The sequence below is a fragment of the Periophthalmus magnuspinnatus genome, chromosome 6, assembly GCF_009829125.3.
Source record: "Periophthalmus magnuspinnatus isolate fPerMag1 chromosome 6, fPerMag1.2.pri, whole genome shotgun sequence".
In the NCBI taxonomy this organism is placed as follows: domain Eukaryota; kingdom Metazoa; phylum Chordata; class Actinopteri; order Gobiiformes; family Gobiidae; genus Periophthalmus; species Periophthalmus magnuspinnatus.
This window is the reverse complement of record NC_047131.1, coordinates 2,867,482-2,893,762: the sequence shown is the minus strand read 5'-3', so window position 1 is coordinate 2,893,762 and position 26,281 is coordinate 2,867,482. Positions and strand designations below refer to the sequence as shown.

At 37.5% G+C, this 26,281-nt stretch overlaps 3 protein-coding genes across 9 annotated transcripts in view; all 3 read right to left on the bottom strand.

Annotated features, from left to right (window-relative positions):
• Window positions 1-7,746, bottom strand: part of ppfibp1b (PPFIA binding protein 1b) — a 28,766-nt gene extending 21,020 nt beyond the window's left edge. For all 7 annotated transcript variants that reach the window (XM_033968238.2, XM_033968241.2, XM_033968242.2 and 4 more), the window contains exons 1-2: window positions 7,598-7,746; window positions 505-586 (exon numbers count right to left, since the gene is read on the bottom strand). In XM_033968238.2, the coding sequence (XP_033824129.1) occupies window positions 505-568 (64 nt within the window). In that variant the 5' untranslated portion in view covers window positions 569-586; window positions 7,598-7,746. The remainder of the gene's footprint in view (window positions 1-504; window positions 587-7,597) is intronic.
• Window positions 7,747-9,180: 1,434 nt separating this feature from the next.
• si:ch211-245j22.3 (uncharacterized protein LOC563798 homolog) lies at window positions 9,181-11,690 on the bottom strand. The gene is made up of 5 exons (XM_033968272.2): window positions 11,626-11,690; window positions 11,056-11,188; window positions 10,051-10,200; window positions 9,628-9,733; window positions 9,181-9,319 (listed from the first exon to the last, which is right to left on the bottom strand). Exons 1-5 carry the CDS (start codon window positions 11,688-11,690, stop codon window positions 9,198-9,200), a joined length of 576 nt encoding a protein of 191 aa, XP_033824163.1. The 3' UTR covers window positions 9,181-9,197.
• Window positions 11,691-12,568: 878 nt separating this feature from the next.
• bmal2 (basic helix-loop-helix ARNT like 2) lies at window positions 12,569-25,525 on the bottom strand. Its single transcript, XM_033968246.2, has 17 exons — window positions 25,256-25,525; window positions 22,242-22,365; window positions 22,112-22,159; window positions 21,491-21,532; window positions 21,240-21,397; window positions 20,236-20,315; window positions 20,051-20,143; window positions 19,092-19,209; window positions 18,206-18,355; window positions 17,202-17,442; window positions 16,667-16,773; window positions 16,444-16,594; window positions 16,294-16,364; window positions 16,110-16,212; window positions 15,664-15,754; window positions 15,478-15,589; window positions 12,569-15,027 (listed from the first exon to the last, which is right to left on the bottom strand). Exons 1-17 carry the CDS (start codon window positions 25,311-25,313, stop codon window positions 14,906-14,908), a joined length of 1,869 nt encoding a protein of 622 aa, XP_033824137.1. The 5' UTR covers window positions 25,314-25,525; the 3' UTR covers window positions 12,569-14,905.
• Window positions 25,526-26,281: the final 756 nt, after the last annotated feature.

Here is a 26,281-nt window from a genome sequence, read left to right as displayed (position 1 = left end):
GATTCCTTTGCAAATTCGTTCTCCAGCTGTCAGTTGTAACCCAAACTATATTGTAAATTGGTGGCAAATTAAAACTAATGTAATACAGTATGTAGTATTTTGATCTTGCAACATTTTGTCCCATTCCTACTGTATACTGTTATATAAAAAGTATTAAGGGAAGCCATAAAACCCAGAGAGAAATCACACAAGACAAGGCTTGTTTGAGTATATGACCAGGTATGCCATGTATTTATCTACAGCATAATCATCTTACTCAATAAAATGAATTTGATTTGCCAAAAAAATATTTCTTGCTTCCGTATCATGTTTGGCTACTACTTTAGATCTAGAAGCCACACATGACTAAAAGGCCATTAGCACTGACACTAACACACAGACATCATGTGATCTAAATGTCATTTCAGGGACAGATCATAGCATGACTCCACATAAGCTCTGGGTCTTATCAGCTATAGGGGAAGCTCAAATCTTCAACAGGCAAAGTTACTATGTTTACTGTACCTGCTATAATCCCATCCATCTGCTCAAGGGCAGCCGCCAACATGTCACTGGCATCGGACATCATCTTTGGGTACGTTCAAGTCTGGAAAAAGGAACAAGAAACAAAATGTTGGTTAAATCATGAAATCATAACACAAATCACTGTGCGTTTTAAACTGGTTTATCAGTGTTAACATGTGAGAGGAGACTGAACTGCTATGTAAATCAAAGAATCTCATGCAGTTCAGAACATACACATTTATAAACGTCTAAACTATAGGGTCAACACTTAAAATGAAAAATGTTGTATATGTGTCATTTGCACTGGACTTTCTATTATCTGACTGCAGCATTTGAATTCTGATCATTACTGCTATACTTCAGTTTGTTTATATTCTGTGTCAAACAAAACTAGCAAAATAAAATAAAGAATGTTTTCTACACAAGCCAAAAAATCAAAAGAAAAGTAATTTCTCACATTGTGTAAAGATAAATGAGGAAGAAACTCAAAGTACAGTTTCACGATATCACTTGGTGAAAGCGTCCTGCTATTTGGATCGTAGGCTCTCTGAACTGAAAATTCAAAATCTCACCCCAAAAAGTTTTAGATTTTGTATTTCCTTCTTTTAGCCTATTTCTTTCTTTTAGACTGTCTAATCAAAGCCAACACAGAGGCTGTTTATGTCGTCAGAATGCAGGACCAAAAACCCTCACATCCGGAGCACGCCTGACGCAGCCCGCCCAGGACCGGTGCCGTTTCAAACTTTATGGAGCCACCCACAGACCTGCCACTGTTATTCCAGCATTCCTGTGGTGCCTTTTCCCATTATAATGAAAATAAGCAGACAGTAAAACACTAGGATCACCCCGACACATTACAACCAGAATTAGACTAGAGCAAGCCACATGTCGGCTTCTTAGTTTGATTCAAATAACCAAGCTACACAACCAGACACCATACTTTCCTTCATTTAAAACCTCTTGAGATTTGATTGATTGTTTTACATCAGATGCAGTAAACTGGGACTGGTGTAGTCAATGTGGGTACAGTGTCTTGCCCAAGGACCCTAACAGAATGTACTGAGTGGGGACTAGGCCACTCTCATAGCGTGACTCCCTCATTTATGGGCATACACTGCCACTGCTGCCCCACACACAAGAATGTTATCATTTTAAATTCAGTACGTTTGATATTTGGTATTTTTACTAATGTCAATATAGAGGTACACATCCCTGTATTGCATTGTATTGAGTGTAAGACAACTGTGTATAGATTCAGAGTGTGATGGATGTGGGAGGATAGGGGGTGGGTGAAAATGTTAACTTTCAAAACAAAACAAAAAACAGGATTACTCTAACATGCAGGAATCAATCAAAATACAACTTTGAGTAAGCTGATGATAAGGTCCCATTATGACATCAACTCATCAATGTCAGTTTTGCATGTGTCCAATAGCATAGGCTTTCAAAGAAACGAAAAAGTGTTGACGTGTTCAAGTGATCTCATAACTTACTATTACTCACCCTTTTTAATTTTTATAAAGTAACAATAACTAACACACAAGCCCTATAAGCAGTCATTCTCTCCACATAGATGTGTCACCATATTTCCACCTTTAAAAGCCCAAAAAGGAAACACATGAAACACTGCTCTATTTTGCTGAATGAATGTGTCTTGCAAATCAATCTTGGAAAATCTGTGGGGGGAATCCCTTTAAAATCATGAGTCAGGCTTAAACTTACACCACACAGACAAACACAGCAGAGGTTGACACAAGGCACTTTGCTAACAAAGGGTTCGCTCAAAAGCATCCAAGTCAAGACTAGACATGCTGCTATAGGAAACCTCGAGTCCAAGTGTCGACAAAAACTCAACAAGTGTACAAGAAAGACCAAAACAAAGGAAGCTAATCACAAAGTGCAGCAGTCTGTCTTTAAACCCGGATGTTTGGTACAAGCATGTCATTTTCAGGTTAAAAAGGTGAAAATCAAAGACCATTTGTATTCTGAATTAACCCATAAAACATTATGTTGATGGGAAGAAAGTTGCAGCATTCAGTGAAATATCACCTCTGACTTATTTGGCAATTCATTCAACTTTACTATGAATTAACCATTATTAGTTTGTAAAAGTTTTAACTTTTGATAGGTGATAGGTGACATTTTGGAGGATTTTTTACCATTCAACAAAATATATTTTTAGTTTTTAATAGATAGCAACTATATAGTTATAAACTACACTCCAGTTACACAAGAGAAAATCACTTTTGAGATCAGAAAATGTTATTTAGTGAAGTCAAATAATATAGGCCTAAGTAAGGTGCTGACCATCCCATGAGAGCCATCCTCCAGTTTGACCCAAAGACGGCAGGCTGGAAACGACCACGAGGCAAGCCCCGCACCCGATGGCTTGACATCATTGCGGGCGACCTCCAACAACTTGGAGTCACCATAGAGGACGCAGAGCAGCTGGCCCTAGACCGCCAGTGTTGGAAAAAACTGGTTCACCTGGTCGGCTCAACGCGTGGGGACGGGATGCCCCCCTCCCCTTTGCTGGAGCCTTAGATAGATAGAGATAAGTAAGGTAGGCTATAGTAACTACGCGGGGTACACCAGGACCGTGCATACTGGCCAACAGTATAACTGCATAATATGCCAGAGTTAGCCAAAAGGCTAGTGTTCATCTGCAGTCCTTTGACAGATGTACAGAAGACACTCTGATTGTTTTGTAAGTTTGCAGAGCAGCCAAAGGAGGCAGTCCAGGGAGAGACACAAATGTTAAAGTCCAGATAGAGCAACGCAGTGAAACACAGTTTCCATGGAGATGTGAGGCCAATTGCTTTTCCTGGAATGGTCCACAGTACAACATTAAACATATTTATCTAGCGTGTATTTAATCATGGGCGTTTTTATTGCTCAAAAACACTTGCAGGACATGGATGTGTACTGTGAGCAGTATCAAGCCGTAAACTTGGCCTCATGGTGCCACCTGATTATCTCCATGGAGATCGTTTAAAGCTGTACTTTAACGATATAGGTAAAGCAAGAACATCTCCATGGAGAGCTAAAAGTTAAAGAGTGCAGTGAATTTTTGACATTGTAAAATCCCATGTTTTAAATAAACATAATATGATACAATTTCAAGAACTTGTACCTTCCTCTGTAATAGATTATTTAAAAAATCTCAACAACAGCCTGTCAGTGTCTAGCACCACTCACGACTATACGACACACAGAGAAACCTATTGTCCGCTGCACCCGGGTATTTTGACTGTGAGGCATGACTAGACAAAGAGCCATAAGTGCGATGCATTCACAGTACACTGGGCATGGGAGATTTGAGCTAAAGTAGCCTCTATATCTAGATTCATGCATTCAGAGAGCAGCTGGTGCCCTTTGGTGAAAAAACCCATATATTTCACTATAATGAATACGACAGGGAATTTAGATTGCATTTCAAGTCCATTGCAAGTGGAGTGGTGGCTTCAGGCAAGGTTAGCTGCACAGGGTAATGTGCATTTGAGGTCTTACAAGTAAAAGAACAATACCTGAAAATACTGCAGTGGCAAATGATGTTCTAAAATCAGATTACAAAACAGTATACACACAATTCAAGATAGTCAAAAGGTGACCATCAACTGTTGTATTCCCGATGTTAAAATGTGCACAAATTTACCACAAAATCGCTATGTGGGCAAAACAGAAAAACAAATATCCAGATTGTGCTACTAATGAAATTCTAATGAAATACTCACTACTTTTTAATGTTTTCAGTAAATGTTACTCTTACTTGAGTATGGTACAAATTGTGACTACTTAAAGCACCTGGTCTACTGAAGCTGATATAACTTAACTTACAAAAGAGCCAAATACAGCCATAATATGCCACTTAACATTTTTAGTATTATAAGTATTTGATGATGTCTTAGCCAATCTAAAGTATTTGATGATGTCTTAGCCAATCTAAAGTATTTGATGATGTCTTAGCCAACCAAAATATAAACTATTTATTCAGATTATATGGCTTTATATGCACAAGAACAGAAAGGAAAGGTACAGAGTGAACTTGCTGAACATTTTGTGAGTTAAATCTGCTTTTGTTTGTGATACATCTAAATACAGTTTTGTAGTACAGTATAAATAGTTGTTTAATCCTGAACTCCTGTGCAGTTGTAGTCTTTTAAATATAGTTTACATGATCAGATAATAGATATTTAATAATTATTATTTTTACCACTCCCCCTTTTTAAGAAATTGATCAGCATGGCATGTCTTTAGTCTAAGAATTTCGTTAGTTGACTACAACCTGACTTTTTGGGGACAGTTATTGATTAATAGTACATTTTTGGAGACTGTAGGAAAATATGAGCACCAAATGGGAGTCTTGACATGTTGTTGTTGTTGACTGACACAGGCACCATTTGTACCAGAGTTCTTAAGCCACGTGTTACAAGCTATAAATCACTGCAAAACCACTAAACATCCAGCCTCATTTGACCCAGTACAATTTGGTCATTATAAAGTTGGTGACATGGAACAAATGCCAAAGCAAATATAGAAGCATAGAAAGAGGGCTTGTCAAGATTTAAATTCATGATTTGGTGTATTGTTATGTTTATACGGGTGATGTTTATCCACCCGTTCTCTCTATTCTCATTATGCATTTTAGGGAGTTTTTCATTTAAATCAAATTGTAATCAACATTTTTGTGTTTAAAATTATGTAAAAAAAAAAAAAAAAGTAGACACATTCAGAGTCACATACATACCAACACACAGGAAACGTCAAGCCACTGTCTTTAAAAACTGTTATGTTATTGATGGCAAACTACTTGCCAGGTCAAGGGTCATGAATCCTCTCTGGACATTCTGTTTTTTGAAAGAATCACAAAATCCATAGCTCTCTGTGGCTTGTATCACAGATTGTGTTTAGCCTACACAGGAAACTGCAACCAAAACAGAAGACAGGATTCTTTTCTTGGCAGTGAAAGTTGCAGCTGACTTTGGTGTCTCCTTTTTACTGTGCGTCGAGGCAAGTTAGAGCTATAAAAAAACACTTAAGAGGAAGGAATTTACAATCTAGGCACAAATCTTACAACTACTTTATCTAAAAGAACATGGTGATATCTTTCGTATCTTTCCACTTGTCTCCATGGGGATGTTATTGCTTTACCCAGAAAGATCCACACTGTAGCATTAAACCTATTTATGAAGACATGAAGACAAGTTACAGATCTGCAGAGGCGACCCCACTCACAGTAAGAATGCATGTTTAATGTATTTTTGAGCAATAAATGCACATGGAATTGAATAGATAAGCCTACTCTGTGCAACTGTGGAATATTTCAGATAAAGCAATAATATCTCCAAGCATGTAGCAGATCCTCCCGCAAAAAAGTTCCATAGTGCATCGTTGAATACTTAAACCTTAGTTTTTTAGCTGCATCCTAAACATGACAGGGTAGTTTGATATCATGATTACATTGCTGGCTGTAAGCTGTGCCTCTAATTACCAAAGCCCTCCTTTACTACGACTCTGAAATAACCTGCAGCTTATTTCAACATGGGTGGGCGGCAGCATACCTTTATAACTAAATTTACCCCACAACATAACTGGGTCTATATATGAAAGCTCATAATAAAGTTGGGAGCAAATGAGGCAAGCTGGAAATAAAATACTTATAACAGGTTAGACTACTTATTTCACTAAAACATAGTAAACAACATCATAATATTTAAGATTTTACATCAAATATTGCCTTTTTTATTGGTTACGTGTATAATTTGACTCGTATATAGACATGACATACTAGAGGTAATTCAGTAACTGTTACCTAGCAACCATAATGTGAACAAGCGCTGAAACTGCACAATAGTTATGATAAGACTAATAAAAATCAATGACAACATCTAAATTCATTTTTAAACTGCCAGTGCTGATGACATATAGATAGAGGTGTTATCCCATTTCAGAACAGCTCTACCTGTGTTTCAACTTTTTTTTTCCCCACAGAACTGTGATAAATATTCACTACAGGTACTATGCCACCAAACCAAGTACTGATTCATAGCGGCTACACTGAGTAATGTATGATGTAGCCTTTTGAAAACACTGTGGAAATATATTGCCTACATAAAAAAACAGTAGCAAAGGAATAAACTGAAGGAAATTCCACTGCAGTTTTGGTGGGAATGGCAACATGATCTAAAATTCCACATTCAGCTCAAAGTTCCACAAGCAAGATTATAATTAACGTTTTGGGGAAGGAAGCTCTCAAATCACATACTTTAAGCAACTCTATCCCTGCTGCTTAATCCACATGGGACTAAGTGGATACTAAATCTAAACATAACGTTACAGTTCGGTTACTCTGGTAAAAAAGAACAGAAACAGGTTTTAAAAGGTCAGTAAATGCACAATAAAGCAGCTGATCAAATGACACTGCTCCATGCACTAAAGGAGGAGTATCTAACTATGCCCTTGTTTACGATCGGGTCATTACGCACGAGTGTATCCAACCTCAAGGCAACATCAGACATGACTGAGGGCAGACTCTGTGGAGAGAAGCCTGAGGTAAGTGGAGGCAAGTCACCGCAAAAGTCTGTCAAATGAAAGGGTCACCAGGGTCATCATAGTAATGTTTAACTTCAGTGTAATCTATGAGTTATATTTAAATACTTGATGGATTCTATTGGATTCTGTTCTATATTCCAACAACCACATCAGCGCAATTATAAGTTATTCTGAATCAAAACTGTAACTCTATTTAGTGTTGTGAATCAGTGGAGTCGGTTTCTTAGATTGCAACCTGTAGGAATTCACCAGCTGTTTGGAAACAATGGGACAGCGCATTAGGATGAATTGTTTTAACGGACTCTTCTTGTTCTGTTAATAAACCAGGAAGAATATACCAACTAAGAGGCTTCTACAAATAGTTTGTTCTGACTAAGAGGTGAAAAACTGTTGTAACAAGTTGGTTTCACGACTAAAAGTGGTTAGCAGTGCGCGTGTCCAAGCAGCGGGTCGTAGAGTATTAGTTTAAAGCGGCGTAATCTGCGCGTTCTTTGGAGACGTGCGTAAAAATCACGGCTGAACAATTCTCAAACTCACTTACCAAACTTTTCTCAATCAGAAACTGGGATTTCTTTCAGGGATGTAAACTGCAGTATTTCAAAGCCCAACGTAGATATTTCCCGATCTTGTCCAGGTCCCGTCCGCTCCTCCACATCGCTACGCCATGATGTCCGACTGACAGAGCGTGGGGGGAAAACTTGGGTCGTCGTGGCTGGAAAATCCCGCCCTATTGCTGCTTGGATTGGCCCAGGGATTGGTCCAGGAGCAGGAACTTTTCACATGATGCCTTCACAAGACTACTGGAAAGATGGGAGACGAGTTTTGTGTTTTTAACTTGCTTATTATTGTCTGTTTATATTAAAAATTAGCATATACTGATGCATTGTGCTCTTCCTAGACCTCTCAATCCAAATAAATATTGTAATTTAATCCTTTCTTAGTGAGCTTTACAATTATATCAACATTTCCTTATTTAGACATATGCCTATTGCGTAAAGTTTCCGTGCATTAGTCACATCCGAGTTAAAACAATTCAGGGAAGTTGATGCACTTTTTCCTATTAATTTGAACTTTAATAGAGACCCACAACATTTAAATTTTATTGTGATTTATCGTTAAAGCAACAACTCGGTGCGGAGAAGCCAAACCAGAGGAGGAAAGTATCACAAGTGAACGAGCAAAGGCGACCCCTAGCGGTGCGCAATCAAAGTTTTTCCGGACCCCAAATTGCAATAATGACTCATTGTGTTTTTTATTACAGTGTGAGTAAAAGGGGTTTGATATTTTAGAGCAACATTAATATGATCAGTAATCACTATTTAAAGCAATACACTGGTGTGCAAGTATTAGAGCACTGTAACTTATAGACTACTTAATATGAGGCAGGTATTGTATTTATTACGCAAAATTAAGAGGTATTGCATTTTACTGGCAATAATTAGGGAAATTTTTTTTATAACATTTACACAAATTATTTTTATAACATATGTTTGTGTTTTGTTTTTGTTTTTTTTGTTTTTTTTTTGTTGTTTTTTTTTTTTTTTGCAGCCCTTGTGTAGAAGTAAACATAATGTTACGAACAAGATTGGTAAGGACACAGAAACAATTTATTGGAAAGAAAATCATAATTTACAACAACCTGACACATCCGAACCTGAAACCAATGATGGAAAGAGAATTGAAAATTTGTACTCAAGTAAAAGTAAATTTACATGGCCAAAATGTACTCAGCTAGGCTTAAACGTACAAGTACTGCTACCAAAAATGTACCTAAATAAAACTTAAAATGTATTTATGAAAAAAACAAAGTACTAATCAGTTGCTCTTTAGCACCACTGAAGAAGTATTTAGATCACTCTTTTACACAAAAAATGATAAATTAAACTGTGTAAAAAAAAAAAATTTGGTTGCTTTAAATCCTCATTTTCAGGTACAGAAAGAAGCAGAGAGGTGAAGCAGCTGTGCATTAGGACAATTGGGACTTGTACAGTACTAAGTTACATACAGGCTACTCCATTATAGTACAAGTATTCAATAAAGTACAGTTAACAAAAAAAATACTCAATTACTGTTACATCATTATTTTTTATTTAGTTATTCTTGCCATTTAATTTACAGGCTGATTTAACTTTGAGTGTCCTCTAAAGTGGCTGTCTCTTGAAGGGCCTCTCTACCATTACCGTACTGGGGTCACATTCCAACATTTCCCGGATCCAATCATCTCGAAGCGCTCCCTCGATGAACTCCACTAGGCTGATGATGGCTGCGGACAGAACAAGGTCAGACCAAACAAAAACACGATTGTGTCTCACCACAGGAGTCCAGCCAACGGATCATCCTGCACCTCTGAGACAATGTAACTATAAATGTACAGAGGTGGAAAGAGTACTGACAATGTGTACTCAAGTAAAGGTAGAGCTGCATCACTGATAGTGTATCCAATTACAAGCATAAGTATGCTGCCAAATTTGTAGTTAAAGCCACATTAATGGAGCTTTTTTGTGGTAACACATGTATGCCTACTTGTAATTGGTTACATTCCACCCTTGTAAATGTTTAAGAAATGATCACCGTTGTTGTCTTTGTCCAGTCTTTGAAATATCCTGTTGGTGCATTCTTCAGCCGTCATTGAGTTCTGTGGAGTCAAGGAGGCAGCCACACTCATTTTGTAAACAGCCTGTTATAAATTGATTGACAGAGAAATTTAGAACAAAAACATTTTAGGTAAACTGTCAACATATTGCATAAGTCTAACCAGAAAGTGATTGGTTAGTTTTTAAAAGCATGGGGAAACTACTACTCAAGTAAGAGAAATTATTCAGAGTAGGATGTAACGAATGACATTGAAATAACAAAACATCAAATAATTGACTAAATGTGGTATTTTTGAGGGGTAACCAACACAAATATTCAAATAATTTATGCTGTTAACATAGGGTTTTTCACTTTTTATTTTCACTAACCAATAATAATAATGTGTTTGATTGTATGTACCTGCATTATCTCCAGCATCTCCTCCCTGGTGATGGTGCCGTCTTTGTCTTTGTCATAGAGCTTAAAAGACCAGCGTAGTTTCTCCACAGCTGAGCCCTCAATGAGCATACTGATGGCCACAACATACTCCCGGAAATCCACCAGCCCATCCTGAACACATATTTGTCAAAAGCTTGTGTTTATGCTGTACGATTTTATAAGAGTCATTTAAAATGTTAGATATACTGCCTGGCCAAAAAAAAAAAAAAAAAAAATCACCACCAAAAAAAAAAAGCTCACACACTCTAATATTTGGTTGTTCCGCCTTTACCTTTGATTATGGCACACATTCGCTGTGACATTGTTTTTGATACGTTTCTGCAGTGTCACAAGATTTATTTCCGTTCAGTGTTGCATTCATTTTTCACCAAGATCTTGCATTGATGATGGTCGAGTCTGACCGCTGCACAAAGTCTTCTCCAGCACACCCCAAAGATTCTCAGTGGGTTTAAAAATCCATTGATGGAATAACCTGGTCATTCAGTATATTGTGTAGCTATGGACAGTGTAGTCAGATGACCTCATTCTTTGAGCACAGACTGTTGTTGAATCTAGACCTGACTCGTACCTATAGGCTCGTACTTATTTGCTTTGTTAAATCCAGGTTACAAGGCTCTCACTTGTCTCTCTAAGAAATGTCTGGTATTTCTTTGTATGCAGCCTGTTACTCTTGCTTAATCTAACCCATGGAATTTTGTGTAATGTGTAAGTAAACACAATCCTCCAATGTCTCTATGTTATTGCTTTGCCTAAACCTAATTTATCTTGCATTTATTTATTTATTTATTTCAGGAGCATCTCCATATATGTGACCAGTGGCTTCCCCTGTCTTTAGATAGATGTGTTTAATGCCATACTGTGGAACATTCCAGGCAAAGCAATAACATCTCCATGGATACACCTCCAAAAGAAAACTTATATAGTCCACCTTTATCTTCATAAATACTGCAGTCTACCTAACCTTACCCCATTACTGTCCAGAGTGCGAAATATCTCCTCTGCGTACTCGGCCGAGCCCCTGGCTCCGGTTCCATCACAGAAGTGCTTCTGAAACTCATGGAGAGTGATCAGGCCACACGGGCATTCATGAATGAATTTCCTGTGACACGATGAAAATATAAACAACAATTTCTATTAGCATTTTTCTATTTCTATTAGCATAATTGTTCATTTATGTATTAAGCTCAGTGCTGGCAAATGCTATGTCCATTTTGTTTACAATACCATTGTCATTTTCCAACACATTGAGACACTAAAAACATCAATGACACAATTATAACCAAATGTATCAACAGACTGACACAAATGTAGCATTTACTGATTCTGAGTTTGCATCAGTGCAATACAACATCAATAAGTAATAAGTAATAAATTCATACCCAAATAAACAGCTTAAGCCAATACCAGAAATGCATAAAAACTTGTCTAATTTGTCATTACTTACAACATTTCCTCAACAGACCAGAGTCTGCTGTACTATGTTTGTGTAATTGTGGGAAATATTAAATATTAAAAATTAGTATCAAGATAACTCACCTGAACCATTGATAGAGCTCAGAGGACTCCTCTCTCCTACTCGGCAGAACCGCGGCTTGACCCATTCTGACATGAACTGAACGTCACACCATCGGCTTTATGCAGACCCCAAATCTGCTTAAGGCTTGTTTTCTGAACCACTGTCTTATCACAAGGGACAAATGACTGCAGCTAATTCAGGGTGAGGGCAAAAGAAGGAGATTTAATTAGCTGAATGACAGGCTTGTGTATGTCAATGCATAATCAGTAAATACAATGTTTCTAAGAATAACAGCAACAACTATGGGTTCCTCTACAATGAGACAGGCACACTAAAATGTTGTTAAACTTCTTATTTCAAACGATAACCTACATTTTAACCAGCATATCTTTAAAGGAGCTCTGTAGCTAATCATCCACTTTGGCCTTGGGAGCTATCTCTATATCTTGGGCAGGGCTTGTTCAGGACTGTCTAGTTCGATAGATTGACCAGCCTATTTTGCATGTTTTAGGCTGATGGGGGAAACTGGAGAACAGGAGGAAAGTCACCCAGCAGGGAGAACAAGCAAACATGGAACTGGGCCTTCTTAATGTGTATCAGGGTTAATCGTCCAGTATTTTCTTGCAGAGTTTCTCAGTTTCTTACAAACCTAACCACTCCGGCTTAGGGTTCAAAATTATGTGTTTTTTGCACTAATTCCTTAAGGATTTGCATCTTATGGAAAACAAGTACTGTAACTTTTTTGTTTCAAGCAGAATGTGTTGTTGCAGATTCCTCATCTGCAACACACGAGAATACAGACAACTGTAACTATAACAATAAATACATTCATAATAATATTTTGCTTAAATTCAATTCTTTCTACATCAGCCAAACATGTTTGTGCAACCCCAGCATACAGTTCTAAAACATATTTAAAAATGATAATTTATGTACAAAATGAAATCAAAACAGACCTACAAAAACTAACATTTTATTTGAGAAGCAGAATATCTGTGACTTGTTACAGATGTTTCATTCAGTCACCACCAAATGAGCGGAGCGGACTGGTCAAGGCTGAGCACAACAGGATAGAGGAAAAAACATGGAACTGACTTAAACCTTTTGGAAGATAGTGTATGGCTATTGGCTAACTAATGTACAGTTTCCTATTTTGTATCAAGTTTGCCTAATAGACTTAAAATGTTCTCCTTAAAGTAAGCCGTGCATGTGACAGGTTTTAGTCTTTTTTCTAATTATTACTTGGTTTGGTGGTATCTATATTTCTGGTAGTTTATGCCTTTTTTGAAACAAAATAAAAATATTGTCAAGTATTTTTATTAGTCTAATAACTATTGTGGCCCTTAACATTATGGTTGCTAGGTAACATTTATGGAGTTACTTCCTGGTAGCCATCATATCTACGAGCTGCATCCAACCAGCACAATTTTAAACAAATCTAAGATTTTTAGTAAAATCTCAAATAAAATCATGTTAACTGTTTTAACAAAATAAGTAGTTTAACCTGTCATATTCACTTTAAATCTATATCTCATCTTCTGCAAACAAACTACAGTGGTACTGGAGATGAGCTGGTTAAAACATTAATATTGACGATTATAACATCCACATGTTTCTTAACAGTCCATAATCAATGACTTCAGATGACTTCAAAATGATGCTGTAATTCTATTAAGTTTCTTATGTGACAGAAAAACATACACAAATGCATTGGGTATGAATGATAGTAAACACATAGGAACACATTCACACACATTATGCAACAGGTATGTTGAATATTAGAACAGTCATCAGTGTCTCATGAACCCAAAGCAATGTGCATTTAAAGGCCTATATTATCATATTTTGTCATCTATGTTCATCGTGTTGTTTTCTCATCACAAACAGACCTGGAGTTGTGTTTTGTTTCATTCAGACATGTTTAACTCACAAATTGTTTTGGGCTGAATTCTTCTTTCAAACATAAAACACTCTGTTCCACTTTGTGATGTCATCTTGTGGTAATACAGGAAGTGCTCCACTGTGTTTTTAAACTCCACACACCTTTATTAGACTCATTTGGATGATTTCAGCCCTGGAATTGACAATCACTACCCAAATAAAGGTAAAAGGAGCTGTTAACTTCAAAACTACCATTTCATTACATCACAAGGTGGAACAGAGCATTTTGAGCTTTAGAGATGTTACAGACTAATAATAAAGTATTACTCAAATATGTGTGAATGAAACAAAACACAACTCCAGGTCAGTTTTTGAGGAGATAACAACATTCTAACATGGCTAAAACTAAACTAAAACAGTTTTGCATAATACAGAACCCTTAATGGAGCCAGTGGTTTCAGTAGTACAGCTCGAAGCCGTGACAACATTGAAAAAGACGATAATTGAAATTAATCAATAAACATACATTATATTTTTTGGCATAAACAAGGCTTGAATATCTAAAATGTCGAACCCAAATTGTCAATATTCATTTATAATAATCACGACATATATACGTTTTTTTTTTTTTAAATTGGGAACTTAATATGCAGTTATTTTTCACATGCACATGAAAAATCCAAGGTAGCTATAGTCTGTTAGTCAAAAGTGCAACGGTAGCATTAGAAGAAACTATCTGTCAATGAGGTAAATGATAATGTAATTTATGAATCTATACACAATATGAATATAGAAGGGTCAGCAGTTTTAGGCATTAGGTCCGGCAAAACAATGGTTAATAGACGATTGTGCATGTTTTGAAATAATGAACTCTGCAGGAAGAAGCTGAAGACTTGGGGAATGCTAACTCTCACAAATATATCTGTATGCTATATGGCTTACACAAAACATCTAAGAAAATATATTATACTGTTTAGACTATTCCATGAACTGCCTTCCTATGTCACTACACTGTGGCTGTTTCCATATACCTCCCCCTCTCCCCATATAACTACTTTTTATCATAGACATTTCATTTGTAGTCATAAAAATATACCTTTAAGTACGTCTTTTATCTTCTCTCAACTTCAATTTCAGCACTAACTTTAAAACTTCAAGTCAAACGTCGACTTAAAATACTGAACGATGTATCCCTTTGAGAAATACAGTATGTAGCCCCGATATTTTCTTTCAAACAACAAAAATTCAAGAATACAGGAAAAACTAGTTAGGAGATTGAGTTCTTGAGCAGGTGAAAGAGGTTGTGTTCTGTTGAGGTTTATGGTGTGGATCCTGAGGGGTTACCAGCTGGGAGTAGCTTGTGTCTTCTGGTTGTAAATCAAAATGTACCTGTTAAATGTTTTAATCTTTGAAAAAATATTAAATTAAAGACCAGTGCATCTCTTCAAAGTCTGTGCCCAAGTTTGTGTCCGTTGCCAGGAAGCGCATGATTGCTGAAATGGTTGCTTCATCGTTGTCCAAATCCAGCTGTGACGATTCCCCTAAGAAAAAAAACAAAACAAAACATTAATGAAGCCATATTAGGGTTTTTTTTTGCCATACATTTCTAATCTATGACACCTGTGGATCATTATGTTATATTTAGAACATTTTAAACTGCCGGATCATGCTGAGTGGCCTGCTATGAATGAAGCCAAAGTTTACGCTAAGAAGCAACAGATAAAAATAATAAATGGATGCCAAAATGTCTATGCGATGCTGCTGAAGCCATTTGTTTATTGTTCATTAGAGTAAAAGACGAGCAGTGTGTGGGGGGGGGGCAGGTGAACACGAGTATTTTCAGAGCAATTCATGAATCTCTAAATACAACTTCTGAGTTAATTATGATGGAAATTTTTTTAAAAACATTTTTAAAAGCTCTTATAAGTCGATTTTGCGTGATATGTCCTCTATATAATCTAGAATACTGGAAAAGTTTGCAGATGACTTACCATTATCATTGCCCATTAGCGCGTCTCCTCCTGAAAATGCTGCCCCCTGTGGTTCTTCTTCAGTACTGGACTTCCCTGGCTTCTCCATGTCCGTGGCCTCTCCATTTGGCACCTTGGATAGTGAAAAAAGCACATTTTGGCTCCACAGAACAGTTTGCATGTTGACAGATGGTAGCATTTACTTACATTGTTGCTGACTTGATTGTGGGTTTGTGGAGATTTGTCTGGCGGGAAACTGAAAGGACTTACGGTGCCACTGGAGGGCGAAGAATTGATCCTAAAAAACAGTTACTGAGAGTTACTGCGAATTAAATTGTCTCGTCATACCTTTACTAATGGCATTCTTGCTATTAACCCCAGGGTACACAGTTTAGTATGTATGAAAACAAGTTTGGAGTTTGATATATTTTGATTCTACAGTGTGTTAGATGTGTTCTCAGTGGTTAAAGATCTAAATCATGGCCAATGTTGATACGGATGTTTCTGAATTAGCTCTGCCGATATTTTGAGGCTGATATATACAATAGATTTCCACAAAATTAGATGTATTAACTATAAACTCATTTATATTACTATAGGCCAATACTCTAAATATAAAAATTAAAAATAAAATAAACTGGTGAAAATATAACCTGTTGTAATCCAGTTGCTCATTTGCAATTTGGATCCCTATGCTTCCAGGGAATATCATCGCTCCGGGTGAAGCGCTCCATGGTACCACAGATTTCTTTCCATCTTGATAAAAAGAGAAAAAGATAACTTTATACAACACACTAAATCTTATTATCATTTTGTAATCCACTTTATGGGGCATACCTTCTGACGTCTTGGAGTTGGTTGATTGTCCAGATCTACTTCCTGATTGGCTTGGTCGACTGTGATCATAACTGTGCAAAAATAAAGAGGACAATGGTAAAATCTGAAGCTACTGAGTAAAAACTTTGAAAAAGTTTTAGAAATACTCACGATATAACAGTATTCGTGGACACAATGTACTCTACTTCTTTGGTCCAGGGGTTGACAAAACTAAACCACTGACTTTGCAGAGTGACGAAAGAGCCATGTTTTGTTTTGAATTTATAGCAGTTAGTTTCTATTTTCTCTTTACTTCGTAGAACTGTAAAAAGAAAGAGTTAGACCTTATAGTTATGTATTTTTCAGTGGCGTATGAACATTAGTCAGTATTTACCCTTTCGATGTCTGTCAGCTAAGTGTGGCCAGTCGTCTTGATGGAAGTATTCATAACATGATGTGCCCAGCAGCTCCTGTGGGAGGTAGCCCAGGACAGTTGTGGCCCTAGAAATGACATAGAGGTGCACTATGTAACTTGGTGCCCGTCTCCGTGGAGATGTTATTGCTTTGCCTTGAATGTTCCACAATCTGGTATTAAACGTATCTATCAGGCATTTATTTAATTACAGCGATCTTCATTGCTCAGAAAACCTCAAAAAACATCTTAGTTCTTAATGGGACTTGTATTTTTACTAATAGAGTATTTATCATCAAAATTAAAAAATGGTGCCTTTTTGATCCAGGAACAGTGTTGTCTTTTATTAACTTTTCCAGCACTTGGCATGCGTCTTTGAGTTTGTAAAGTCCAAGTAACCATTAACAGTGATTACATTGGTCATTGACTATTTTAATGGCTGACTTTTCACAATTACTCTGATTACTGCAGCCCTGGTCAGTACTAATGAACCTTGACGTTTCACTAATAAACTTACCTTTGATCAACAAAGGTGAACTTCCCATCCATAGCGTAGCGAGTAACAAACTCTGTAGGTTTGACATGGACCTCTCCGTTGACCTGGGCAGAGGAGTGGGAGTGGATCCGACCCAGAGCCACCAGGCAGCTGAAGTGAGAGCTGTCCTTATCTGCCTCTGCCTCCCCGTCTGCCCCCAGCTGACTGGAGGGCCAACTGCGCATGTAGCCTGTGCAGTGAACGGTGCAGTACTTCTGGGACTCTGCAGAAACAGGTTTATTATTTTATTGCTCCTTCACATGCACCATCTCTTTTTGAGGGGGTCAAACTGCACGAAAGTTCAAGAACATAGCACCCAACTTAAGGCATTGATGTCTAGCTATACAAAACTTCACCTACAAGCCATATTGAGAATGGAGAATTGTGTCAATTTTTACATGACCAAAACCCCTGCAGCTAATCATGAATCAGTGCTAGTGCAGCCTCTGCAGCTCAGTGAGTGAATTCTGGAGGTTTTTTCAGTGACACAGGGCCTGTTCATATACTGAGAATGAGAAGCACCTGTATGTGTCCTCAATGTGCAGGTTAAGGAAACCTACATTCTGTTGTGACTGTAGGTCCTTTTTAAACCAGCGCACAGGCTACATACACCTTTAATATTAACATGTAAAAACACGTATAACACATATTACCTACAATTATAAAGGCCCTTTCTATACTTTGAACTGTAAACAACAGTAGAGGCAGCATCACCAGTTTTCATAACCAAAGGCTGAGTGAAAAAACAAAGCCATTGGAGCAAATGACATCTGAAAATGAAACATCTTTATAAAATAAAAGGTAGATTAAACGGTTCAGTCACTCCCAAAACTTTGGGTAACTCCCTCCATTTGTCCTCCTTTCTGCTGTTGTGTATATAAATGTTTATAATCCAATAAAATAATTCACTGACTAATAAAATATTTCATTTTCACTTCACTGATTGATTGACAAAATGACTTATGGACTATAACTCTACTGTTTACCTTTCTTTTTGGAGGTTCCAGCCTGAAATTCCTTCTCTTCCATTTTCACTGAAACCTTGTTGTACTTCATTCGGCAGAAGAAAGAGCGGCGTGCACCTGAGCACAAGCGCGAGGCACCCATGGGGAGGTCAGCCTGGACCTGGAGACCAGCTGCAGACATGACATACAGCAGTTGTCAACAGCAGGGTGTCAAAAGTATCAATACCCAGGTACTAAACAATACTAAAACAAGTATTGAAACCAGTTAATTATGTGAATAAGTATCACTGCTGAAATACAAATCATATTTACGGGATATCTCAATTAAAATCAAAATACTGCATCTTTTGAATGGTAAAAGGTTCTCACGACATCCTTCAAATCAGAAAAGAATCATTTGCCTGAGAACTGGTCTAAGATAACATGGTACTATTAAAGAAATAATATTATTCTGTTAAAATTAGTCTATCGTGTAAATTAAGCTATAGTGTTTTAGTCATTACTGTGGTTTGGCAGTAACCAGACACTAAAATGTGTGATGTCAATGGGGTAACAGGCAGTTTTTTTCTATAGATTTCATTGTACTTTGTCATGAGATACCAAAAACTGAAAATTCACACTTTTTGAACTTTGAACCATTTCTATAAATGACCCAAGAACTCACTGCATTACAAAAAAAAATCTGTATTTTAATTACCGGTATATTCATTTCAGCTGCACCCATCTGTATTAAAAATGACTGACCTATAAAACGTTGTGATATCGTCTGAAACCCAACAATATCAAATATCAAGACTTTCTCTTAGTACTGAATTTGAATTTTAGTTTGTGACAACACTAACAGCAGGTTTACAATCACAAATATACAACAAATACAGAAAAACACATATTAGTGAATGTGCTTTACTTTTAGCATCTATTAGGCGTTCTCGAGGGTATAATTCAGAGGCAGACAGCTGCTCCTTCACTTTGCCCATGTCCTTGGGGTGTATGTAATCAAATAGACTCTGTCCAATCAGCTCCGCCTAAAAGAAAAATAAACAATAATAGAATAGATTTGATCCAAAGTAGCTATAGTTCTCCTCACAGCAACACATTTCTATGAACAAAGGTATTTATTAGATCAATTTAATTTCACTGTAGCTACAGTCATTTAAAGGTACACTATATAACGTTTCTCTTCTTTTTTTGGAGGTTACGTTACCTGCTTGCCTCTATAGAAATGTATTACCTTGCCTAGAATGTTAAAAACATTAATCTCATTTATCCTATGGAGAGAAGCACAAGATGCCCCCAGCCCAAGTTACAGATCAGATCTGTGGAGAAGTGACCCTGCTCACGGTGAAAAGAAGGCATTTTTGAGATATTTATTAAATATTTATTAACAAAGAGCACCCTATAACATCCCTGTTTTTCTCCATGGAGATTTTATAGCTTTGTCAGGAAACTTTGAAAAAACAATTTTTTTTGCTATGAACAGGCTTGCCTCTCCACAGATCTGACCAGTAACTTGGCATTGTTACCTGCTTGTCACCATGGAGATAGATGAGTGTAATACCATGCTGTAACTGTGGAACATTCTATGCAAAACAATATCCATAGAGATGAGCAGGTTGTGGGTCATATAGCAGAAAAGTTACAAATTGCATCTTTAAAAACAAAAGCAATGCTCAATGATGCAATAATAACACTACAGATCAAAAACAACTGTACGCACCATCTGAACATTCTGAAGTATGCAAAGAAAATGACGCCTTTAGTGTCATTTATACGATCTGAACATCTGAAGTTACAAAGTGTCAACGTGTACCTCTGGTGTTTCCAATGTTTTATGTGAAAACTCAATGACAAAATGAAAAGCATTACCCTACTATAATTTAATATCTTTGTGACGGACTCTGAGACAAAAAGTATTTTCCCCCGGTCACAGCCCACTACAAAAAGGAATCCATCTGCTGCCTGTGAGAACACATGAGAGAGGTTATCATTAGGAAATATTACAATACAATACAATATTCACTGAAAATAATAAGACGTTTTGGTTTAATTACCTTAAGGACAAGATGTTTAAGCTCCTCCTCAGGAAGGAATGAAGGCTTATAGCTGGCTTCAGAGAAAGAACTTCCTGAACCTAAAATATTGTACAAAAGAACACAAATTCTTTTTACATCATATTATATTTACTAGGGTTCAACTTCAGGTTCTTTATTGTTCCATCAGGAGAAATTATTTCTGCAGCCGTTAACATATAAAAACAAACAGATGAACACAGCTACTATGCAAATATGTAATATAAGGATCATAGTAGGCTCACAGTGCTGCCATCCTGCACCTAACCCCGCCACAATCATGAATATATCCACTTATCTTTCAATATATTATCAATCGAACTATAATTTTTGAGGGTCGATATTTATGATGGGGACTTTTTCTTGTAGTAGTGGGACATTTTTGGTTATTTTTTATGCAATATGACAAGATTTGAGCTGTACAAGGTTGAATTATGAATAAAAATTTCACAAACTAATTAGTCATGTGTTGCCTTCTTTTTAGGGGATAATTCTGCTTTATGATTTGGTTTCATCATTTATCGTCTATATTGACAATATATCGCACTTCAAAATGTGTTATTGTTGTGTGTTATTGTGCACCCAGGAGCTCTACTCACCGAGGGTGACTGATATCGGTTCCAATATTGGTATCAGAGATATTAGTGTTTTCCACGAATATTGATCACATGAATTTATTGCTGATATTTGGCAGTTGGTACCAATATTTCTTTTTAGCTGGTCCAGTCTCACGTGTCATTTCCAGTTGGTGCATCAGATTTGCGCAGCTAATTATTTACAGGTAAAGTTAATTAGCAAACTTTATTGTAAGTTAACTTGTAATTTCTGGGGCTTGCTATGGGTTTGAGGATATTTGGTATCTGCAAATATCGGTTATTCGCCACAGCAGGAAAATCTCTAACTTTTTCCGTAAGAATCTAGGTCAGTCATTATCCACATGAAATTCATTGCGATGCCAGGTAAAAGTAATAGTTCCTGCTTTGTACCTTTGAGAGATCTTAGGTGCTGCAGAGCCATTCTGAGCACAGTGAGCTTGTCCAGTTTACGGGACATGGGGTTTGGGATGGGGATCATTGTGGACAGTTTGTCAATGAGGTTGTTCATTCGGACTCGTCTCCTCTTTTCTATTTGGCTGTGTGGTTCCCTATGGACAAATTAAACAAGAAGTTACACTTTGGAATTAACATAATTACCGGTACATCACTGGAGTTGGGCTGGGTAATATTACACAACTAACCTGCAGCATTTGATTTTGACGTGTTGGTCCTCTCCATCTGACCTGTTTAACAGGACAAGCAGCATAAATCATTGCACTATACTTAATAAGTAATAACATATATTTATTATTATTATCCAGTAGGTGGCTATTTGCAAGGCTGAGACACAGGCTACATACACTCTCTCATATTAATGTACCAGGTCCAAGTCAGAGTCACCATTTCACTTCACTACAATCATTTGGTGACATTGGGTCTAATAACACGACAAACTATTCAAACAATACACACACATTTGATTTTACTCTGGGTGTCCTGCGTCAGTTGCACATTCATTTAGGAGGTTCCAGCCTCAAAAGTTTGGGAACCCCCAACCTAATACGAATGTGGTGTGAGTAAGTGGTGGACTGAGGGGTCAGTGGTGCAGATTGGAAGCTTCAATTCCATAAGTCTATCCCAGGGCAGCTGTTATGACTATGGTAGAGTGAATGTATAATTAATGCAAAATGACCACAGTAAAGGACTTTGAGAGGCTTGTCAAACTTGTAAAACGCAATACATATACCAGCCCTTGTCACTATTATTATTAAGACTGGATCATACATACTAGCTGCAAATAAAACTGCCTATAAGTCACTTACCCGTCTTCATCCATATCTTCATCAAACATGGAAGCAGGTTTGGGTTCTCTGTGTAAAGAAAGAAACAATCTTTGAAGGACACATCTTTAGATTTACACATAATTTCCCTCAGAGTTGAAATGGCACTTACTGGTTGTCAGTGCTACCCTTGCGTTTCCGTGGCATCTCCATGTTTAAGGACATGCTAGCAGCCGAGGAGGGAGTCATCAGGTCAGACAGACACATAGAACTGCTTTCTTCAACGAGGGCATCTTCTGGAAAATACATTTAACAACAGCATATTTCAGGTAAGGTAGACTTGTTATCAGGATTAATTAGGGATGGAACAAGATTTCGTGGCACAACATCTTGTGAGGTCAAACTGCCACAAAATTGTGAACACATGCAAAAAATAAAGTGATTTTTGTCCCCATGTGTTTGCATTTGGATTGAAAACACTGGTGAGTTATGAGACGTGCGAAGTGACCCACACAATTTACTTATTATAAATTATATCTCATTCTCGCACGCCCAGTCTCGTGTCTTGTCTCATCTTGTGGGAATTCTGACTCGTCCCACCCATAGTATTAATGCTTTGTTCAGGTTAGTCTTTTGGCACTTAAAGGCCTAAACTCCTCCCAAAAAAGTAGGCCTTTTATAGTGCTTTGTGAACTTTGGACATCTTCCCAACACAAAGGATCCAAAAGGATCTGGGCTAGTGCCACTGGCTTTGAACCTCTAGAGAAAGAAAAGTACTAAAATAAAAGCATGTTTTTTAGTTGTTATTATTGCACTGGAAAAATGTGTTCTTACTGCAAGATTCATGTCTGGGAAACACTGGGATTTAGTATTCCCCGGTAGGGCATCAAACTAATCTTCACAGACAATGTTCCAAAGGTTCGATATGCTGTGGGCGGTTATGCTATGGTTTTATTTCCATGGAATCATGCACCTCTAGGAAGTTACACAGTGTTGCTTTGATGTCAAATTTTCAAAAGCAGCCTGTATTCCATATTTGCTTGACCTCATCGTTATATTTTTACATATAAAACACATTTTATTTCAAGGAATGCCAGAGAGCTGCAGAGAAAACTAAATATATTTTCGAAAACAACATTAAATAGACGTAATCAATAGTTAAAGCCATGTCTAAATAAAAAAGGTGTTTTGACCCTTTTGTACAGAATGATTGTAGGTCTTGAAAAGTGTAGGCTATTTTTAAACTAAAAATCCTACTTAAACGTACTACTGAAAAGAAGTCATCACATCTCCTACTAGTTCTTTTCCCTCTTTGTGCAGTCAGCTGTCAATCATAGACAAGTACTGTGTTTGACTGAAGTACCCAGTGCCTACTACAATACTGAAAGTTAAATAAACTTATTTCTAAAGTAAATTAGTATTTTTTAGCGCTTTGTGATCTGCTTGGATGTCTTCCCAGCACAAATGATGCAATCTGGGTTACTGTCACTGCCTTGGCGACATAATGAGTTTAAATCAACACTTTTCCTTTGTCTGCGTTTCTATTATGTGTGTAAGGTTATAGTGCCAAAATTGTTTATTCAATAGGTACAGAGGCAAAAACACACTGTACAATGCTAAGCAGGTATCAACTTGAAATAGAACTCTTAAACTGGAACAAATTGGAGCACATAGCAGCCACTTTTTGATAGTGTTGTAGAAGCCCCGTGACCCAAATAGCCATTAACAGATCAGTACCAACCTGATTTTTAATCCTACTCCCTCTGTCAAGATCTGTTGGATTACAGGGTTATAGAGAAGGCCACTAGATGATTGGATATGGTGCTACATAGGACATTTCACTGCATTAGCTACCTGCTCAATACATTGTTATTAAATTATTCACCTGTACTTTTACCTGGTCAGCAAAAGGATTTTTTGGAGAGGTCATGTCCACAGTTTGAGAGGGTTTCTTATACTGTGTCTAAAATAGGACTCCACCCCAGAACTAAACCTGGACTAGACCAGGTCTAAATCAGGACCAAACAAGTTTACATCAGGTCTAACCTTGGATTAAACCAGGATGTAACTGGGACAAGCCTCAATGCACCCTATAGTTCAGTATTTCGATTATTATTATTATTATTATTATTATTATATCTTATTTACCCTCTTCATTTTGTTATGGAATTAGCAATCACACTTCAGTCACATACTTAAATTGTTTTATACAACACAAATATTTACAAATCTAATATTTTAGACAAATCTGGGTAGGATTCGAGCAAACTGGAGTAAAGATTATGGATTAAATTGCCTATAATTCAACAGCCGAGTAGTCTACATGGAGGTCCTGTTTAAAAACCAATTAAATATAGGCCAACTAAGGATATAATTAAAACAAAAATTGTGTTGTTGGTTTGAGTTTTGGTCCAGAAAACAGAGTAAAAACATTTATTTATTTATGAATTAGGCTGCTCTTATAAGAAACGGGGAAAACGTGACAAATATAACACTGAACAACACTATAAAATACATATCCAAATATAACAAAACAATTGACAAAACATATAACAAAACATTTGTCTTTTCACAGGTTAAAAGTGACAGCAGTATAGGTGGACATTTGGACATCTGGACACTCGGGCAGCCTGTACAGTGCGCTCTGAGTTATGAAAGCAGCGTTTTAATTGTCCAGGTTAAGTAACTGAATCTGAAAAGTCTGTATCACGGTGTTCACATATCACAAACAACAAACACAGGACGCTTCTATTCACATTCATTAAATTACTATTCATTCTGGAAAACACGTCCATTTCTGAGCAGGAGAGCAGAGCGCGGCTGTCACGGGCAGAGCCTGAGCTCCAGTCGTAAACAGGCCGCACTATTCTGCTGGGCCAAGCTAAGCCTCGGAATAATCACACACAGATACGATTTAAAAGCAAATATTCACACTGACAACAAGAAGAATATGCAGATTGTGCAGGAAACGTGTTTATGATGGTAAACAACACGACACAACGTTTCATAAAAGCCACAGAGGGCGACTTGCTCCACTGATCTACTGACCTAGTTTTCCAAACGCGCAAACTTACATATGGCCGACCCGAAACCACAGCGCATTTACAGCAAATATCCGTCTACTTTCCCCCCCATTGATAAATGACAGATAAATTAGAGTATTTGAGTAAAAAAGAGCGCTTGTACCTGCCGCTTCGCCTGCCGCTCTGTCACCGCCGCCAGCCGTCGCACTCCGGGCGGACATGGCTGTGGCCACAGGCGGTGTGCCGCGGCCCGGGACACAAATGCATGGATAAAGTGCTCCTCTTTTCTGGAGAACAGTGCGAGTGGTGTCTCAACAAGCCAACCGACGAGCAAACCTGGAGCCAGCGGTCAGGTTATCAGCTCACGATACAAAAGCACTGGGTAAACATTGACCGTGCGTAAAGATGGCTGTGTGCAGCGTATTAAGGACAGTTGGAGAGCAAACACGGAAGAAAGGACAGTCTCCTCCTATCGGCCGCGCGCGGCACCGCAGCCGCTCAGGCGCGCGCGGCTCCCGGATATTTCTCCTCGTCGCACGCGGCCAACGCGCTGAATGTGAGCGTTATTAAAGGTTAGAAACAACAGCTCATCTATATCCACATGGCCCAAGAGCCTGCACCTATTCATCAATAAGCCTCATCAACAAAGAAGATTTAAACCTGTGAGTTTGCTGCTTATCACTCTGGTCTTCCCTCGAGTCTAATCCTGACCAGTGTGCTCATGTCCAACAACAGATTGAGGGCTCATCATGGAGGGATGACATTTTCAGGCATAATAATAATAATAATAATAATAATAATAATAATAATAATAATAATAATAATAATAATAATAATAATAATAATAACAGGCCTACACACAAACCTATAAAGTAAAACAATATTTTGGGATCTGGAGGAGAAAGGTCACTAGCTGAGTCCGGTCACTAGGGGGCAGTGGTGACTTTAATTTAAGACTAGCCAACAGGTTGTTCATTGAAAATACATGAAAATATATATGAAAATACATATGGAAATCATATGAAAATACATGTTTCTTTAATAAACTGCAAAATGTCTAGATTTAGACTCATTTGTAGATTCAGGTCTGATAATATGGGCAGCATAGAATCAAAATTAACGGCATTAATTTGCATAATAGTAATTCGTCTCCCTGTCATTTAATACTGGACAGGAGGATATCATTTTG

What these genes read in the sequence shown, in the direction of transcription:
- si:ch211-245j22.3 (XM_033968272.2), bottom strand. Translation starts at nt 11,690, where the DNA reads ATGGGTCAAGCCGCGGTTCTGCCGAGTAGGAGAGAGGAGTCCTCTGAG. An exon ending in AGATGCTGGAGATAATGCAG is followed by an intron (nt 9,734 to 10,050) that starts GTACATACAATC and finishes AATTTATAACAG; the next exon opens with GCTGTTTACAAAATGAGTGT. An exon ending in ACTGGACAAAGACAACAACG is followed by an intron (nt 9,320 to 9,627) that starts GTGATCATTTCT and finishes TTCTGTCCGCAG; the next exon opens with CCATCATCAGCCTAGTGGAG.
- bmal2 (XM_033968246.2), bottom strand. Translation starts at nt 25,313, where the DNA reads ATGTCCGCCCGGAGTGCGACGGCTGGCGGCGGTGACAGAGCGGCAGGC. An exon ending in GAAGATATGGATGAAGACGG is followed by an intron (nt 21,533 to 22,111) that starts GTAAGTGACTTA and finishes CCTGTTAAACAG; the next exon opens with GTCAGATGGAGAGGACCAAC. An exon ending in ACAATCAAGTCAGCAACAAT is followed by an intron (nt 15,590 to 15,663) that starts GTAAGTAAATGC and finishes TCACTATCCAAG; the next exon opens with GTGCCAAATGGAGAGGCCAC.